The sequence below is a fragment of the Strigops habroptila genome, chromosome 11 (genome assembly GCF_004027225.2).
Source record: "Strigops habroptila isolate Jane chromosome 11, bStrHab1.2.pri, whole genome shotgun sequence".
NCBI classification, from domain to species: domain Eukaryota; kingdom Metazoa; phylum Chordata; class Aves; order Psittaciformes; family Psittacidae; genus Strigops; species Strigops habroptila.
Window position 1 is genome coordinate 11,111,808 of NC_046360.1, and position 18,092 is coordinate 11,129,899.

An 18,092-nucleotide genomic window follows, 5' to 3' on the forward strand; every position below is an offset into this window, starting at 1 on the left:
CATGCTGAGTTACAAAGAGACCCATTGCAAAATGGGGCTCTGCTCTTATGTTGATGATTCCAGGCCTAGTCCCAAACCCCTAGATAGATAAGAAAAAGATTTTTATTTTTTTTTAATGTTTACAACCTCACTGCCTTTCTGTTGGCATGGGATATGGTTCACTTGCTTATAATGAATGGTTCTACTATTCAAACGTGGTGCATTTTCATCAGGGACTGGACATTTTGCATATTTAAGTGCAAATCTAAGCTTATGCTTTCCACAACACAATCTAACTCTTACTTTGATAGTACTCCCTGATTATTGAAGTTTAAACAGCAGAGTTTTGGGCTATCCCTTTTGGTTGTGAAATCAGCTTCCATGGTGAGTGAGAGAGTGGTAGAAGGATATTTAATAATCCCATCCAACTCACTGGAAGTTAATTTTGAACAGATATCAGAAGAGAAACTTTATTTCCTGTGACTTAAATCTCCAGATGTTTTGGTGCTGCCTTTTTCATGTTTTTTGTGTGCAGATAAACCATTATTTTTAGATCAGCATTTCCTAACAAGAACACGTTGGTTTATCTGAGTGCTCAGCTTTGTTAGCTACTGCTGTGCACAACAGTGAAGTAAGGAACAAGAAAGCTACAAATGTACTTTTCTACCTTAAAAAAACCCCAAGCGACACATTCTCCTAGTTTTCTTCCTGGATTGATGCTTATTTGTACTTTTCATCTAAGTCAGCACTACACGTGTAGAACTTGAGACCTTCCATGCATGATTCCTTCCCCTTGAATACTATATTTCATAAGGTATGTATTGCATGTCTGAAGCTTACAAAGCACTTTGCAGACATTTAATCCTGTCTCTGTGACATAACTAATATTAACACGGAAAACCGAGGCAGAAGCTTACTTAAGGTCAAGCAACAAATCAGTAAAACAATTTAAGAGTGAGGCTCCTGTTCTTGATGCAGAGACCTGTGTATCTTTCACAATAGCTTCCCTTCCTCCACAGGTAAAAATGCACCCTGGTTTTTGTCAAGAGCAGCCTGCATCTGTAGGAAAAATACATCAACAAGGCAAGTGGGGCTGACCCATCTTTGTACCTCATTCCTAACATTATTGCTACAGTTTTATGGTACCTTGCTAGGAGACACACTCCCTGGATAGCAGGGAAAAGCAGTGTCCGATCCAGATACCAAGTTCAGAAGGCAGGGGAGAGAGCTAAGGGCCGGGATCCAAGCTGAGCCCCTTCCTACAGGGAATGGTGGAAAGGCACTGGGCAGTTTGTGACCAAAAGAACGCAGAAGCGTTGCTGTTAGAGAGACCTCAGCGTGTGAAATTTCTCAAATCAGTGATTGCCAAGAGTATTTAGTGCTAATCTCTTAATGGGAGGAAAGCATAGCTGCAGTGCTGCTCCCCCGGTAAACAATAGAGCCCCGATTGCCCTCCTGAGGCCTCTGTCCTTTTCTTACAGCCCACACAGAAAGCTCATCTGAGAAGGCACTTTGAGTGAGCAGAGCAAACTCTCTGAACCAGTCTGAACCAGTTCAAATATCACATATGGTTGTTTTGCTTCTGCAGACTTCCTTGTTAGTCCTTGGAGGCTGTGGCTGGCATTTACTTAGCAATAGCTCATGCTGTCAGATTGAAGGGGGAGGGGAAAGCCCTTCCTTGAACATGTCAGCAGGGGGATGCAACAGTGCAATCAGAGATTTCTCTATCGCTCCACAGACTCCTTTGTAGTGACTGTCTCTGTCTTGATTTTTGGTTCCGCTCGGCTGAGTTTCATAAACCAAACATCTGAGCCTTTTGTTGCAGCCTTGATGGGGTTTTTTTCTTCTATTCAGATTGTTTCTAGGTTAGGAAAAAAGTGTATTTCTCCCCAACTCCTACATCATTGCTTACAGAAAGCTTTTTACAGGTGAGACCCACAGTTATTTTCAAGATCCAGAGGCAACAAAGGAGTAAAAAAACCTGCTTTTTTGGGAGATGCAAGTACTTAATTGTGCTTAGTAATAGTTGATGCTTATAGTTTTTTAAGCTTTAAGCACAAATTGCTCTAATATTCTGTTCACAGTCTCAGAGTGTACCATCTTTATTCTCAGGCACCACGATTTATGAAGGAAGCAGAAAATGGTTCAGAAAAACTAGTTTGGAGGGGAAATTGGAAGAATTGTTTTGATTTGCCTAGAAAGAAGAAAGAGGAAGTTATGGGAACATGACATATGCCCTATTACAAAGAGGGCAATGGTCAAGTTTTTCCATTTTAAGCAATCCATGTTAATTTGGCTAGGACAGAATACTTAGATTAGAAAATTTATTTTGCTTACTCTTCCCAGTATCTTATTTAGTAAGATTAAGTAACAAAGTGTTATAATTCTTTCATAGGAAGATAGATGAACTTTTGCCCTGGAAGATCTAAATGTACTTTGTTGTGGCCACAGGAGGGTGGGTTTGATGCTTCGAGCCCTTCTAAAGCTGCACGTCTGTGGTTGCCTCCCCTTGCACAGCATGCTGTGCTGTATGTTAGCTCCCTCCTTCTTTAAGAAAACTCTCAATACACTTTGAATTTTTCCACAGGTGAAAAAGTAGAACAAACAAACAAGAAAGAGCAGTTGGCAGACAGGAGAGAGAAAAAGCAGGTATTGTTCATTACGGACCCTGTATAAAGTAAACAGCACAAAGGTACCAGCGCACAGCTGAAACTGGTTCACACTGAGTTTAGGGGGGATGCTTAATGTTTTTTGTTCTTAAAAATAGCATATATATTCCCCCCCAAAGTGTTTGTGGATGTGTTGTGGTACATGTATATGTATATACCTAGAGAATTTTACATGTAAACTATCTGAGGTTGTAGTCGCAGTTTGGGTAGTTATTTTAAAATCAAGTCCTAGGAAGTAATGTCAGGTTTAACCTCTAAAAGTGTAGCAGGAAGAGCAAACCCTTTCCCAAACAGCAGAAAGAGCAATCGAGTCTGCCTTTGACAGCTGCCACCTGGCATCCTATTAAACTTAACCCTGTGAAACTGCCAGGCATGAATCTTCCCTCATCCTGGAGAAAGCCAGAGATGAAAGATAAATAATTTTGCTTAGAAGTCAGTGGTGGAAAAGGCTTTTATCTTTAGCATGAATATGGAGGTTTTTGCATTTCACCCAGATTCCCCATTGTCCTTCTGTGCTCTAGAAACTCAAATTGTTTGCTGGAACTTGGCTGGGTGTAATGAGAAGTGCAAATTTTGCTTGTTACATAGCAGGAGAGAGAGCTGGGAAGGTCTGAGATTTGTTTCCACAGAGATTACTGCCCAGCCTGCAGTTCTTGGATCAATATGTACGGGAGGAGGTGCCTTCTGTGCAAGATGGCATGGAAGCATTGGTGAGTCTCATGAAATGAGCTAAAAGAAATTAATTGTACAGGTTGGCAGCCCTCTGCAAACGGTTGTTTTGGACAGGCTGTGCCTCTGAATGCATTTGTGGCCCTGCAGTTTCTGACTGAAAGGAATTTGTCCCATAAAATCTCTTATGAAGAGCTATTATAAACAGAAGGCCTGATTCAATAGCCCTTATTAAAAATTCTTGCTTACTCCAGCTAGCCTTGCTTTCACAGGGAGTAACTGGAGAGCACAAGGAATGTAGTAGCTCAGTGTCTGTGCAGACAATGAGCATGACGCCATAAAGCAGACATCTTAGCTGGGGATGTCAGTCAGGACTGACACACACAGTTCTGTGTTTTTGTTTGTCTGTGGTTTTGTTCTACAACCTGGCTGGAGGTTTCTTAAATCTGACATTATTAAGCTAAATTTACTGTAGTAGTAAATAATACTGTTAAAGCATGAACCACACAGAAGGGTGAAGGCTTATGGTTTCATGCTCAGAGGTAGTACTGCTTAATTGACCTGTTTTCCTCGTTCCCCCTCTGTCATGCTGGTACACCTGGGGTTTTGTGGCTTTCTTGTGGACTGGATGCAGCAGGGTTAAAGTAAATGTGACCTGGTAAGAAAAGGGGAAAAAGTTGGGTTGGATCAGCATCTTGAGCCTGCTTGTCACACTTGTAGCAGCCTGACAGAGAGCACTGCCAGCATGGAAACATCTGGGAGTGGAAGGGAAGGACTGCTGCTCCTGCCCTGCAAAGCAGTTCATCAGGCACTGACTACAACATGCAGCTTTCTGGCACTGAAACTCTTTTCATGTGTTTCAGTTTCCATGTGATTTCAAAGCACTTTAGAAGAAGGGGACTGCCCTGTCTTCTTCTGAGGAAGAAGGTTTGCTTGTACCTTATGAAACAGAAAGGAAGGGAAAGTGCAAAGAAGGGAGGCCGGCAGATTGGCCAAGGTCAGCAGGAGTTCTGTGGGAAAGCCAGAAATAGCACCTCATGCTGCCGGCCTGTGACTTGGCTACAAACCTATTAGCTGGTCCAGGCCACCTTTGAGAGCTCGTGGTCCAACAGGACCAAGCATTCAGCGGCTTGTTTTTCACTGGTGTAAACCAGAAACATTGCTGGTGACTCCAGATGTGTGTACAGCCACTTCTGAACATGTCTGCCTGTTTGGAGACAAAACTATCTGTCGTGACCCATTTGAAATGTCTGCAGAGAGGCTTTATCACGGTAGCTGGATGCCTGCAATATAATCACTCTAAAGCATTTTGGAGCTGTTTACTTTGTTTTTTTATAAGCAGGCACAGCTCTTAAGAGTATGTGGAGTCAAAGAAAAGCAATCGATCAGAGAGGTAAGGCTGCGAACCTTTAATGTGGAGGTGCATGGCTTCTGTGGCAGCGTGTACCCCCCACTCAGGGCCTCTATAAAGCTGAGGAAACCAAAAGGGAGAATCGGGGCAGGAGGATTTGGTCCTTCGGGGCGCCTCTCTAGGGGAGACAAGACAGCGACTTTAGGTCCCTGAAGACAAACACTTGCCCTGCCACAGTCGGGGGTTCAAGCACAGCTCTGGGTCGGGAGTCTCGTCTCCTGGCCCAAGAACCTCCTGTGGCTGTTAGGGACAGGGCTTCGGGAGCGCTTCCCCGTGTTTCCCTCCGAGCCAAATGGCCCCGCGGTACCGAGCACCCATCGCTGCGCCCGGTCCCGGCGGGACGGGGGAGCCCCTGCGGACGTGGAGGAACAGCAGCGCGTTCGCGGCCACCCCTTTCCCCTCCCGGGGCTTCCCCGACGGGGCCGGGAGCCGCCCGGGGGCGGGCGGCGGCAGCGTTAGGACCCGGCGGCGGCTGCGGGGCGGGGGGGTGAAGCGCAGCCCGGCGGTTGTTTACCGGGGAGGGGAGCGCCGGGGCAGGTCTCGCCGCGGAGCCGAGCTGCGCGCCCGGGCTGGCGGTGGCTCCTTGCCTCCTCCGCCGCGCCGAGGATGCTGCGCGGGGGTCCGCGGCGGGCGGCGGCGCTGGGCGTTGTGCTGCTGGGCTCGCTGCTGCTGGCGGCCCGCGGCGCCGAGGGTGAGTGCGGCCCGGGGGAACCGGCCTGGCTTTGTGTGGGGGACAAAAGGCCGGTCTCGGGAGGGGGTGTGTGCGGCTAGCGGCCTGGGGCGGCGGGGGCTGCCCGGCCCGCCCGCATGGCTTGGCCTCGTCTCTCCGCAGAGTGCCTCCGCGGCAACGGCGCGTCCTACCGAGGAAGCCAGCGAGTGGCCTCCGGTGGTGCCCCGTGCCTCAACTGGCTGACCGTGCGGGGCGGCCCCGGCGCCGCGCTCCCCGCAGGTGGGTCCAGGCAGCGGGGCGGGGGCCCGGCGGTGGGGGGGGATGTCGGGCAGCGGGGTGCCGGGGCCGCGGGAACCCCGCGCTGACCACCCGCCGCCCTCCAGCAGCCGCCGAGGACCACAGCAGCTGCAGGAACCCGGACGGCGACGCCGCGCCCTGGTGCTATGTCCGAGGCGCTGCCGGGGTCCCCGAGCGGCGACCCTGCGACATCGCCCCGTGCTCAGGTAGGAGCGGCCCCCGCCGGCCCCCTTCCCCTCCGGCCATCCCCAGGGCACTGCCCTCCCCCCCCGTCTCCTGCCGCTGGGCACTGCCTTTGTCACTAGGGTGGGGGGCCCCCCTGCGCATAAACAACCCCGGGCTATGGCAGCACCCATGGCCCTCCCCGGGAACGGAGTGTACCCGAGGATCGCCTTCCAGCTGTCGCCTGTGCGTGCACATCTGCCTCCCGGCCGTGCCTCGCTCCGCCCCCAGAGCTTTTCCGTTGGTGCCAGAAAAGGTCTGTGCAAAGCTTTGTCCCCCCCCCGCCTTCCGTTGTCACTGGTCACTGTAGGGCTCTTTAGCTGTCTTGAGAAAGCTGAGCTCTGGGCATTTGGGAACTGCAGAGACGTTGGTAGACTGTTACTGTGGGGCATGTTATTGCTGTCTAAACAAGTGTCTTGCTGCTAAACGGATCCCAGGGTGAATTTGGATAAGAGGAATAGGGGGGACACACACAACTCAGAGAAAATGCGAATTGAAAGGAGGACAGTAAGAAACAAACCCCCTGATGCTGGATTCCTCATGGATAGTCAGGATGGGAAACAGTCTGGCATGAGAAGAGCTGTAGTTGAAGCCTGTTTCGTGGAGAGGAGATGTCAGTACTGATTGAGGCCAAAGTAACCACTTGTGGTTTTTTAACTGTTTACTTATTTCTGAACTTCTCAAGATTTACACGCTCCACTGTCTTGGGATTGCTATCATTTGCATATAAACACTTCCCCCCACACATACACCCTTTTCTTCACTTTACTCCGTTTTTGCCTGCTTTTCCCTAAAAATGAAGCAAAACAAATGTTCTGCTGCCAAGACCTTTACACAAAACAGTCCTGCAGCTTTGGGATCGGGAGTTACCTGACCTTTCAGCCAATACAGCATTTGCATGTTGAAGGGGTTTGACTGTTTTTATCAGGAGTGGGCACCTTTTTATTGTAGTCATGTCCTGCAGCTCCCCTTAGTTCAGCTTCTGTGGCTGTGCATGCAGGAGACCCTGGTTTCCTAACTCCCCTTCTGTACTTCCATTTCACATTCCACTGAGGACTCAAAATGGCTGCAGATAGAAAATCCACATGGAGTTATTGCCAGCTGTGGGGTGAGATTCAGGTGGAGAGAGTTTTCAGGTGTGCATGCATACTGTGCATGGCATTTCCCAAAAGTAGGGATTTTTGTTTAGGGAAGGTACTAGATACCTACTTTCCACTGTCGTAGCTTTTACTGTGCTATAGCTTCCATTTTAACTATGTCATGAAAGAAGGAACTACCTTGAAAATCTGTCAATGCTGTAGATAAAAATCCACAGGACTTGGAAGGAGTCTGTGCTATGAGCATCCATCCTTCTGCACCTTTGTCTGGGCTCTGGCTGAGGAGGAACTTGATGTACTTAACACTAGTCAGTGGCTGTGCTGCTCTGGTTTAGCCTGTCCATCTTGCTGAAGGAGTTTGCTACAAGGCTGCAAAGAGGGGCTGGATAAGAAGAATGTCTTCTTACAGGGGAGAGAGACTCCCAGCTGGAGTCTCCTGTCAAACCTTCCCGTGTCAGGAAGATTGAGGCAGAAGAGAGATAAATAGGCTCCTGGGAGATTCGGGATGGAGATTCTCATAATCTTGTTCACGTCTGTTCAGCATGATTGAAGCTGCAGCCTGTATATTGATTATACACTAAATGAAGTCATTGTGCATCCCCTGGACTCATGCCCTGAATCCAGGGTTTGTTATGCTGTGTCTGATTTCTGTCTCATCTCTGGTGGTGCTTTGCACTCTTAGCTAAATAGGTTTGTGTCAAAGCAAAGTGGAGGGAGGTGGACATTTCTGCTCTGCTTTGGTAGGATTTCTGGCAAGAACTTAAGAGGGAACAAGAGTTTGTCAGTGTACTTTGAAGGCAGTTCAGTAATACCAGTCTAGACTGTCCCACTCACAAGGCACGTGTTGTTTTGAAGTACTCATCAATTCTTGGTTATTTTGTATAGCTCCTTTTCCTCTCAACAGATGCTACAGCTGCCACAGCCCCAGTCTCTCCAGAAGAAGTTGGTACTTCCCAGGAGGTGGATCAGGTGTTTGAACCGGCTGATACCTTGCCCTCCCGGAGCGAGGCAGCGGCTGTGCAGCCCGTCATTGGGATCAGCCAGAGGGTGCAGATGAACTCCAAAGAAAAGAAGGATTTAGGGACACTAGGTACAAACCCAGGATCATGTGATAGATCCATTCCTCTAATTCTGGCAGGACAGATTTGTTTTGAGGCAATGCTATAGCTGGATCTAATTTTGTCTCTTTCTCTCTTTACAGGGTATGTGCTGGGGCTGATCATGATGGTGATAATCATTGCCATCGGAGCTGGTATTGTCCTGGGATACATCTATAAGAGGTCAGTAGCTAGTCCTTTACTCAAAAGCTGGAAGCATGAAGCAATGTAGAGCAGAAATATCTGAGCACCTGCAGATCACCAGATCCCAGTTGAAAAGGCAGATAGAAGCATATATTCTGATATGGCACATTGTGCAAGAGTTTCGCTTGTTGCGCTGAGGAAAGAACTATTTAAGAGTTAATCCCATTCTTCTCCATTTCACCCATCAGCGTGCTGTTCTGTCCCATTTAAAGTTTCAAACTCTGCCCTCTTATTTTTTGGCTTTGCGTGTGTATGTGTGCATTTGTGCTTTGATGTGGCTTTCTCAGATGCATCCAGAGGAGCTGAGTATTACGTAAGAGTTGCAGAGAGCAGATCCCACGTGCCCTCACAGGAAGTTTCTTTTGTGAGCAGAAAAAGAATAGTCCTTTTAGCAGGCCACCTGTTCCCCTGTTTTCTCTAGTCTAGCTAGCTTTAGGAGAAAAACAATTGGCAAATTGCTTGCCACTCATGCGTTGTATCCTATGAAGCCAAATATCAGGTAGCACTTTTTTTTGGTCCAAGTTCATTTTACTGAAGCTCTCATATAATTTAAGGTCAGTTTTGATTAATGCTTAAGTTATTATTTGTTCAGCCAGTTCGCTGTGTTGGACAGAAATGCTTCTGTAGCTCAGCAGTTTGAGGTTAGTGGCAATAGCAAGCAGCTTAGTTGTAAGAGACAGGACGGGATTAACAAATAGCAGTGAATGTTGCTGCCGCAAGTGAAGGGCCAGGCTGCCTCCTCTGGGAGGGTTTGCTCTGTATTTTGGCTGCTTGACAGCAGTCTGACACAGCCAAGCAGAAGGAGCTCTTTCCCAAGCTGGGACATGTCCTTATGTAAGTGTTTATAATAAATGCTGACAGAAAAAAAACAGAGGGAGGAGTGTTACATAAGGGGCAAAACACAGAGCGCTGCTTGTCGAGGAATCTGATGTGAGGTGTCACTTCAGAGAACGCTGTCTCGTATGCTGGCAGGAACGCAGCCGCTGCTGCACGCTCGTAGGCAGCTTTGAGAAGCAGCCAAACTGCTCATGTGCTGACAGGAAACCCCGGCAGCTCTGCCTGGTTGGGATCACAAGCCCCAGGAGGAGTGAGCAGTTCTGTCCCATCTCACTGCTATCTTTGGTGAGAAGAAGCAATAGACCAGTGTTGGACTTTGTCCAAATGCAGCTTTGCTTCCTCAATCCCAGAGAGCTCACAGCAGCGCTGCAGTGCAGGTTTACTGTCTTTCTTCTTGCCCTGCTCTAAAAATTGCATGTGCAAGCTGGCAGGTTTGGGTAGGTGTGGTGAGAAACCTTTAATGGGTTTAGTAGCTTCTGGTATACATAGCTTTTCTGGAGACAACATGCTATTAATGCCATCCGTTTTTAAAGCAAGACAGTTCTTCCTCAGTACAAATTACAGAGATGTTGCCTCCCTTAGCAACAGGCTGAAGACTGAGGCAGGTTTGAGGAACTGGTTGTGGTATTAAGCTGCGAGCTGCAGTGGCAGAAGGCAGGGCCAGCTCTGAAGTTCGCTTTACTACTTTCAGGAATAGCTTCATTTTGTTACACAGGTTTGTTTGCTGCAACAAAAAGCAGAATCTGTCACCACCTCTGGTATCTGTTTCTATCAGATGAAGCAGGTTATGGAAGCTCTGTTCCACAGCAGTGGGTTCTGTGCTGTCTCACTGCTCCCCTGGGCCTGCACTGGGCAGGACTATAAAGGTATAAGGAAACACTTGTCAGCTCCATGGTTTGAAGAAGCCTGGCTTTACCATCACCATTTAGCAGTAGCAATGTCAGTGAATATGACAGTTTGAGGGAGGGACAAACTTCACCTGGCCGCTAGTTGAATGGGGTCCGATGGGGTCCTCTGCTTCCAGTAGGGAATGTTTCTGGCCCTTTGTATGTAGCTGAAAATGTTCTTTAAAGAGCAGAGTCCCTTCTTTTCCATAGTATTATGTTTACTGAGACTCTGACTCCAAGCAGTGGCACCCATGCACATCTGTTTTGTTTTGTTTTTAATCTAGGGGGAAAGACCTGAAGGAAAAGCATGAACAGAAAGTTTACGAGCGTGAAATGCAGCGTATCACACTGCCGCTGTCCGCGTTCAGCAATCCTGCCTGCGAGCTTGTGGATGAGAACACAATCGTGGTGCACACTAACCAGACACCTGTGGAGGACACACAGGATGGTGGTGGCCCACTCATGGGGCAGGCGGGTACTCCTGGTGCCTGAGCAGCTCGGGCTGGAGCGATACAGGCTGAGCAAAGCCTCCAGCTTCCCACTGTGAGTGCGGGGGGTGCGTGTGTTCATTTCTATTTTGTTTTCTTTTTGATGAAAGCCAGATGAAGGTGATGCAGAGAGAGAGAACAATGGGCTATTCATCACGATCTGTTTGAGGGGCACCACTCAGTGCATGACCAGCTGGGGACTGGTGTGGTGGACCCTGCTGCTTCCTCCCACCTATCTCCATGGTGTGCCAGGGAGCTGGGGGGGATGACGGGCCAAGCTCTCATGTGGTTGCAGATCTCATAGCCTGGAGCGTGGTCTTGGCTTTTTCTGTTCCTTTCCTATTTAATGGTGTGCACTGTTACTTAAGTTTCAGCCTGGAACCCCAGGAGGGAGCAGTACTACAGGGACTGAGGGGAGCTTCATGTCAGGCTTAGCTTGGTAATTACACTGATTATAGTTCCTGCCTTTTTGCTTTAGTGGCTGAGAGCTGGAGAGACTGTCCAGAATCCTGCTACTGGATCAGTTTCTTTTTCCAAGAAAGAGTTTATTTGAGGGTTGACTTTGGCCAGGAGCAGTATGTTTAGCCCTAGCGTCAGTTTGGAAAAGCTCTTCTAAAGCTATTGATAAATCCAGGTCTTCCAGGGCTGAGGCCACATCTCCATTCCCCTGTGGTGCTACATGCACAGCCACAGTTGCAGGTATCCAGGTGGTCTGTGCCTCCTGCTCACAGACAGAGCAGGAGACCAAAGGCCAGCAGTAGATAGTTGTGAAGAAAACAAACTGCCCTTCAGTTACCTACAGCAGGTGGAGCACTGTGGATAGATAACATCCTCTTCCGAATTCCCCTGGCTTTCCACAGAGCCAGCTCTGGACAGGGTGGCCAAGCAGCTGTGGAGGTCACCCTGACCATGACACAGCAGCTCTTGCTCTAAGGGCAGGATACAGCAGCTGCTCTTGCAAGATCCTGAAGTTAGAGCGTGGCTCCTGGCTCAGCTTCCTTCACACACACTCAGCTTGTGCAGAGAGACCACTTGCTTACAGAGCCTGGCATTTCCTTACAACTTTTATTAGCATTTCAGGGGGTTTGGAAGGGATGGTTGCTGCACTGTCTCCCAAAAGGCACCAAGGCAAGGCCAGTTCAGGGAAACATCCATCCCCACCTCAGGGGATTCAAGCCATTCAAGTAAGTTTTCTAGCCATCTGCTCTATAGCTGTGGGCCTAACAGGGAGCAGCACTTGTCAGCAGGGGTTTTAGTGTTTGATTCAGAAAAGGGAAATGTTTTATTTTTAAATGCCTTTGAATACCATTTCTTTGTAAAATGTTTTAAATACCTCATTATGAGAAGGTGCAGATTGTGCTACCTTGTATTAAAGCTTAAAAGAAAAACACTGTGCAGTGGACCTGTGTGGACTGCGGCTCATCTGTACATTCCTCCTGCCAAAGCAGCATCTTTTGCTTGTTGCAGACTTCGAATTGAGGAGAAGGGAAGAGGCCATGTCAGTTTGCCAGGCCCCAGGTAAATCCCTACAAGCAGTGCCTCCACTCACCAGCACCGACAAGGGGCATGGAGCTCATGTCCTTGCTGCCAGCAGCTGGTCTTGGACTGGGACACTGTTCCTGAAAAGCAGCTGTGGGTCTGTGAGCTGTGCTGACTGAATGGGCTGGCCCCTGGGAAGATGCTCTCAGTTACAGCCCCTTCCTGCCCTGACACAGGTCAGTTCTGCTCTGGTGCTGCTCAGCAGCAGCTCCATCCCCCGGGGCCTTGCAGTGGAAAGCGTGACAGAGACAGAGCACAGCAGGTTAGGGGAGGCACTGACATAGCTAGCATTCTTGTTCAGTTGTTGCCTTAACAAATGCCCCTTGAACTACATATTTCAGAATAAGATGTTTCCAAGAACAGGCTGTATTTTTATGCCTGGATCAGAAAAGGAAAATGGAGAGAGGCTTCATTTTCTGGTGATTCCTGTCCAGCCTTAAAAAAAGCCAGCCACCACCAACCAACCAAACTTGGCAACTTCTTCCTTTTCCATCATTCCAGGTAAGTAGTGCTACAGCGTACTTGCACTGCATCTCTAGAATTCTGTAGATGTGGCAGAGCCCTCGGGCTCAAGAAAGGGTGTTCTGGATGATACCTGATCTCTGCAGTTTTGCTGTTCCCATTTTGTGACAACAATAGAAACCCAAGCAAGTTACAGCTTCCCGCTTGATGTAACAGAGACAACACAATCTTGTTTTCATAGCATACGTTTACTGCTATTTAATTTAGTTAGAACATGGAGCTGTGCAAATCACAGTTCATAACCCCCACCCGCACATCACCCAGGACTCTCCCCTTCAGGGGTCCCCTCACAAACCAGCCTGGAAGGGGGAAAGAAAGGGCAAATCCTATTAACAATCCTGAATCCACTGGACCCAGTTTAGAGGCTCCTCCACTGACTCACAGCACAGGGAGTCCCCCAGTGTTTCTAAAACACCACTACACAGACTAAAGCCACCCCCCCACACTCACACCTTTTGTCAGGTGATGGCTGGTCCCATGTTATTTTACATAATACTTTAAACTCATGGGTAGGGGAGGAAATCAAAGTAACGGCAAAGAAAGACGAACACCCATTCCCCACCATTCAATACTGAAGGGAGCGGGGAGAGAAAGGAGCACACTAAAAATCCAGTTAAACCAAGATGTCTGTGAAACTTCAGAGCAGGACTTGAGCCAGATTTTGTCCTGTTCTGCCAACCATGTGAGCTACTGCAGCAGTAGCTTTCTTCCTTCTCCCTCCAAGGGAGGAAGAAGAGAAGTGCTGGAAGAGAATACAACCCCCCGCGCCACCACCTCCCAATGATTCCAAGCCCTATTTTCTCCCCCAAAGCAGGGAATGACCCTGAGGAAAGTTTCTGCTTGGAGAATCAGCTTAGGTGCTGCAGCAGCAACTGCAAGAAGGACCTTCAAAGGGAGCAACTGCAGGAAAGGATGAGGTAATGGCAACTGAATTATTAGTTCTCCAGCTGCCACTCCTGGGAGGATGGGACATTCTCCAGCACTTTTCTGTTCATGACAAGTCCATCCTTTTAAGTAACTTTGGGGTTATCCCCCTTTGCCATTGTCCATGCACAAAGTCTGAGCGACTTCAGACCTTTGGCTTTCTGAAGAGCACCTTCTGCCACCCTTTCTGTCACCTCACGTCTGCAGGCCGAGAGCTCAAGCAGCTTCAGCACTCCAGGGATGTCCACAGCCAGTGCCTAGTGCAGTTCTACACATTCGGGTTCAAATACTTCCACCTAGGTTAGGGTTCTTGGGCAGGCAGACTCACTGTGCAGGCTCAGGGTCTGAAGATGCTCAAGCAGCTCGCCTGCCTTGATCATCATTAGGAGGGCCAAGCAGGGCTCAGTCTTAGTGTTTCTAGGCAGGCTTTTGGAGGTATTCAGAGACAGAGGAGGGGAAAACGCCCACAAAACCAAATTAAAACAAGAATTCATACACGCTTCGCCACAGACAAGGTATTTCAGGAGAGCTGCCTAATTCCTGGGGCTTTTCACTTCCTCCCCTGTGATGCACTTGGAGGCCAAAATCTCAGTGGGTTGTTTTGGAAAGCACATGCACAAACATACACACACACACTGTCCTGGTGGGGCCTTTTGCTGGATGTCCAATTTCCCCTGCTTTCCGTGCAGGGTAGTCAGTGGGAGAAGCAGTTCCAGAAGTGCTGGTCCTTACCCAGGAGAGTCTCCTATAGCAAATCCCTCCCTGGCAGACAAGCCAGGGTGGCTTCACAGCTTGCAGCCAAGTTCTAAGGCACCACAGTAAAGAAGCCTGAAAAGGCCAGAGAAACATTTCTCAAGCCATAAAAATAGTATTGAGCAGCTTTCCTAGGTGCAGTTGGCAGGAAACAGCCCATTTTGCTTCTGAAACATGTCAAAAATCCACAGTGAATCAGATGTCCAAGAGGAGGGGTGTTGGGTGGGGAGAGAGAGGCAATGCAGCAAACGCACAGTGTGGTGCTCCATTAATGCCCTGGAAGTGGCTGAAGTGCATCTCCCTCCCTGTCACTCAGCTCCAGTGAAGCGGGGCAGGCAGCAGGATGAGCTGACTAGGTTGTGTTGTCAGGTAGCTTGTCACGGTTCAGTCCATACTGCACACTCACGTTGTGGTCCAGCTCCTCCAGCTCAGACGGAAGGGGGATGGCAAATTCTCCCAGGTAGAGGGAGAGAGCTTCAAATGAGTCTTCCAGCTTGGAAAAAGGGGGCCTAGAAGCAGCAGTGAGGAAATGTGAGTGGGAAAGAGGAAGCACAACAGCATCTGAAAAGGCTGATGCACTTGTCGATCCAGGCCACTGTCCCATGCACAGAGGCATGATCCCATGCACGGACATGATCCCTCCCCATTCAGCTTCCAAGATTGCAAAGATCCCATCTGCCCGGGCTACCTGTTTTTACAGCTGATGACCAGGGAGGTCTGGCTCTTTTGGAACCCACTTGGCATCAACACTGTTGTGAAGCTACAAGTTTCATGACAAATAAAGCAAAGCATTTACCTTTCAGAGCCAGTGCCAAGGTCTGCCCCTACTTTTAGTACATGAGAAACCCTGAACAACCACTCCTCCTCTACCCTCTGTCTCAGAAACTGTTTCAGACACCTCCACCATATACAGCAGTCTCTCTCCCAAGCTGGTAAGTCTTTAGTCTCTCCTCACGTGGAAGCCTTTGAGCATTCCCACAGAAGGCTGGAACACAGCCCTCTTCCACCCTCTTGCACAGCAGTCCTTTCACTAAGGGGATAAAGACACAACCTCCAAGCTTACAAAGAAGAGTCCTCCAAATCCCAACCCTACCTGCTCTCTGGTTCCAGTCTGCAGCAAATAGCAGCCAGAGGGAAGAAGGCTGGAGGACAGTCAGCAGGAATAAACTTCTCCCAGAACAGCTTGACATTAAGGCCAAAATCCAGTGTGCGTGGGAGACAGTCCGGGTCAGCATAAACCTGGCCTATGATCTAGGGAAAAATGAGAGAAGAGCTTACGTACAGCAACAGTTCCAGGGTGTTAACAGAGAACATCAGCACCAGGCAGGGGCCCCATCAAAAGATTAGGGTGAAAGGGAAAGAGCAGAAACACTGTTCCTGCTTTCCAGTGGGGCCAGTTGCACACTGCACTGCATGCAGACAAACTTCATGTGAAGCCTTTTCAAGACCTGGTGATGTGGCTGCTGTTGTGAAGGAAGGCCCAGATGCCTTCTCTTTCTCCCCAGAGTCTCTGCTAAAAGATGCAGGATGATGTGCACCTCCCAGAGAGCTCAACCCTGTCTTCCTCCTGGGTCAGCAACGGTGCTGTATGCTGCTGAGGGTGATGCAGCCTCTCCTGACCGCAGGTAATCGACACAACCTGCATCACCATCCATCTCTCCCCTCACACAATCTTACCACACCACCAGAAAAACTCCTTTCTATGGAGCCTAAAGGATGCTGTGAAGTCAACAGCACCACATATTCTGATTTCCTCTGTTACTGGCAGATTCAACTCCACGGCCAGAAGTGAGGGGTGGAGAGAACAACCAGAACCAAAGCTCAGGAGGTTGCAGGCAGAGCTGCTGGAGGAAAGGGCTGGGTGGAACAGAGGGAAGCCGTGCCCCAGCACTCAGAAGTCCCAGTGCTCACCATCTACCCTGCTGCAGTGTGCTCACCACCTCCAGCACTAGAGGACTCAAAAGTGTAATAGGAGAGAAGGGACCCACAGCAGAGAGCAGTCAAGGTCAGTGTCAGTACAAATGCTCACACGGGGAAGAATATTGGGTTTAAAGCCTCATTGGGTATCAAAAAAAGGGTGTTATTTATAACCACCCAAGCTTTCCTACGCCAACAGCTCAGCAGGACAACCACATCCTGTAACTAGACAGTGGAACGCCCATTATGTGTTTTGGCAGGGTTATTTCCTTATCTGTTTGAGTGTGTAGAACATCTTTTTTTAGCATCTTCATCTGGGTGACAAGCAAAATGTTCCTATGATACTACCCCTATTTGTCTGTTTTCTTTGCTACTATTTGTCTTTTTTCTAGATGAAACAATTGTTGTAATTCCACAAACAAATTTTTCAAGTTCCTAAATTTATCACTCACAACCACAACATTCTCTGAGAGGAGGGCCCAGTGTAAACAGAGCTCCAGATGAGGCCACAGAGATTTATGCACAGATATTTTCTTTGCCCTCTTCATCCAAACACTGAAGATGAAACTGTGCTGGTCTTCCCTAGTGTCCCTGTAACTGCTGTGTTAACAGTACCTGTAACACTCTGCCTTTCGTGTGTATTTCCACTGTCTTACCTTTTAAACTGAAAATACCTTGCAGCTTTTGAGTTGTGCTCTTTGCTCTGGAGACAGAAAAGCCTGATACAATGTTAAGACTGTGCATTGGCCCAGAGACAAACTAAGCCAACAGACTTTAGGGTGCAAGCTTCATTAATCGACCTGCAAAGAGGTTTGTGTTTCACCTTCTTTGAAGTGAAGTGCCATCCCCAGCGGAGGCCCTGAATTTGCTGAGGTACAGCTGACTGGTCTTTTAATGAGGCAGTAGGAAAGGAAAAAAGTATCACAGTTTTAGGGAATATATCTACTTTCAAATGGATACAAGGGCTCCATCAGAACTTGATGGACTTTTTAACAGTTACTCTCAGTCCGGGAAGAAACTCTTTGGAACCAAAAAGTCACAAGGCAGTTATCTTCCTTGAGAAAACAGAGGCAGGGTGAGTGTGTAGTCCCAGCCTAATTCCCTGTGCTGTTAGGTCAGAGATTGAACACTCAGAGAAATAGCTGATACAAAGTGTGCGAGTAGGTGGCAGTGGGGAAGAAGTCTATTAAAGATGCCATGTAATGTCCTGGCCTTACCTCACAGAGAACAATCCCAAATGAAAAGATGTCCACTGTCTCATCGTAGCTCTGCCCTGCAGGAAACATAAGACATTCAGCTCTGGGAGAGACAGCTCCCCACCCAGCTATTTCAGGAGCTGCCAGCCCAAAGCTACTACGCCTATTCCCTGGAAGGCCCTAAAACAGGAGACAAAGCAGGGTTTAAATCCGAGTAGGGTCAGCTGCCCCAAGATATGTATACCAACTGCATCTTCCTACACACTGCCACCGCTTGTTTTAACCCCTCTTCTTTCTTCTAGTGGAGAACACGGGGAAGCTGTGTGTATCAGAGGTCTGAGCAAATCCTAATGCTAACTGTGGAAAGCTTCTGCCCATTCCCACTGATTGCTGTTCTAGTGCATCTCTACAGCGCACCGAGTCATTGTTCAGCTTCCCCAACAGCCAGCGAGGGGCCAGTCCCTGCTGCAGTGACTGCAGAGATAACAAATGACACACTGGAACCACTTTGAACCTGGGAGAGCAGGCTGGCTCCAGCAGGCCATTCTCTGCTTACAGACACGCCGCTCCCCAGCCAGTATCTGGTAAACAACCCTGCTTTCAGAGGTGATGTCAGACTATGCTCTTGCTGGTCTCTTTGACAAATGCCAGGTCTGAGACAGGCTCTGAAAAGCAGCCTCAGGCTCCTATAGGACCTGTAGGCCTTGAGAGAAG

At 48.6% G+C, this 18,092-nt stretch overlaps 2 protein-coding genes across 7 annotated transcripts in view; one reads left to right on the plus strand and one right to left on the minus strand.

Moving 5' to 3' along the window:
- Positions 1 to 4,716: 4,716 nt before the first annotated feature.
- PIK3IP1 (phosphoinositide-3-kinase interacting protein 1) lies at positions 4,717 to 11,929 on the plus strand. Of its 2 annotated transcripts, none has more exons than XM_030501789.2 (6): positions 4,717 to 5,419; positions 5,561 to 5,677; positions 5,782 to 5,901; positions 7,919 to 8,104; positions 8,216 to 8,294; positions 10,324 to 11,929. In XM_030501789.2, exons 1-6 carry the CDS (start codon positions 5,335 to 5,337, stop codon positions 10,529 to 10,531), a joined length of 795 nt encoding a protein of 264 aa, XP_030357649.1. In that variant the 5' UTR covers positions 4,717 to 5,334; the 3' UTR covers positions 10,532 to 11,929. The 2 variants fall into 2 exon arrangements, with proteins under 2 accessions (XP_030357649.1, XP_030357650.1); XM_030501790.2 differs by having other exon boundaries at positions 5,785 to 5,901.
- A 789-nt stretch (positions 11,930 to 12,718) lies between these two features.
- The window catches only part of LIMK2 (LIM domain kinase 2), a 32,425-nt gene continuing 27,051 nt past the window's right edge, over positions 12,719 to 18,092 (minus strand). For all 5 annotated transcript variants that reach the window (XM_030500406.1, XM_030500405.1, XM_030500409.1 and 2 more), the window contains 3 exons: positions 17,400 to 17,455; positions 15,359 to 15,516; positions 12,719 to 14,774 (listed from right to left, as the gene is read on the minus strand). In XM_030500406.1, the coding sequence (XP_030356266.1) occupies positions 14,618 to 14,774; positions 15,359 to 15,516; positions 17,400 to 17,455 (371 nt within the window). In that variant the 3' untranslated portion in view covers positions 12,719 to 14,617. The remainder of the gene's footprint in view (positions 14,775 to 15,358; positions 15,517 to 17,399; positions 17,456 to 18,092) is intronic.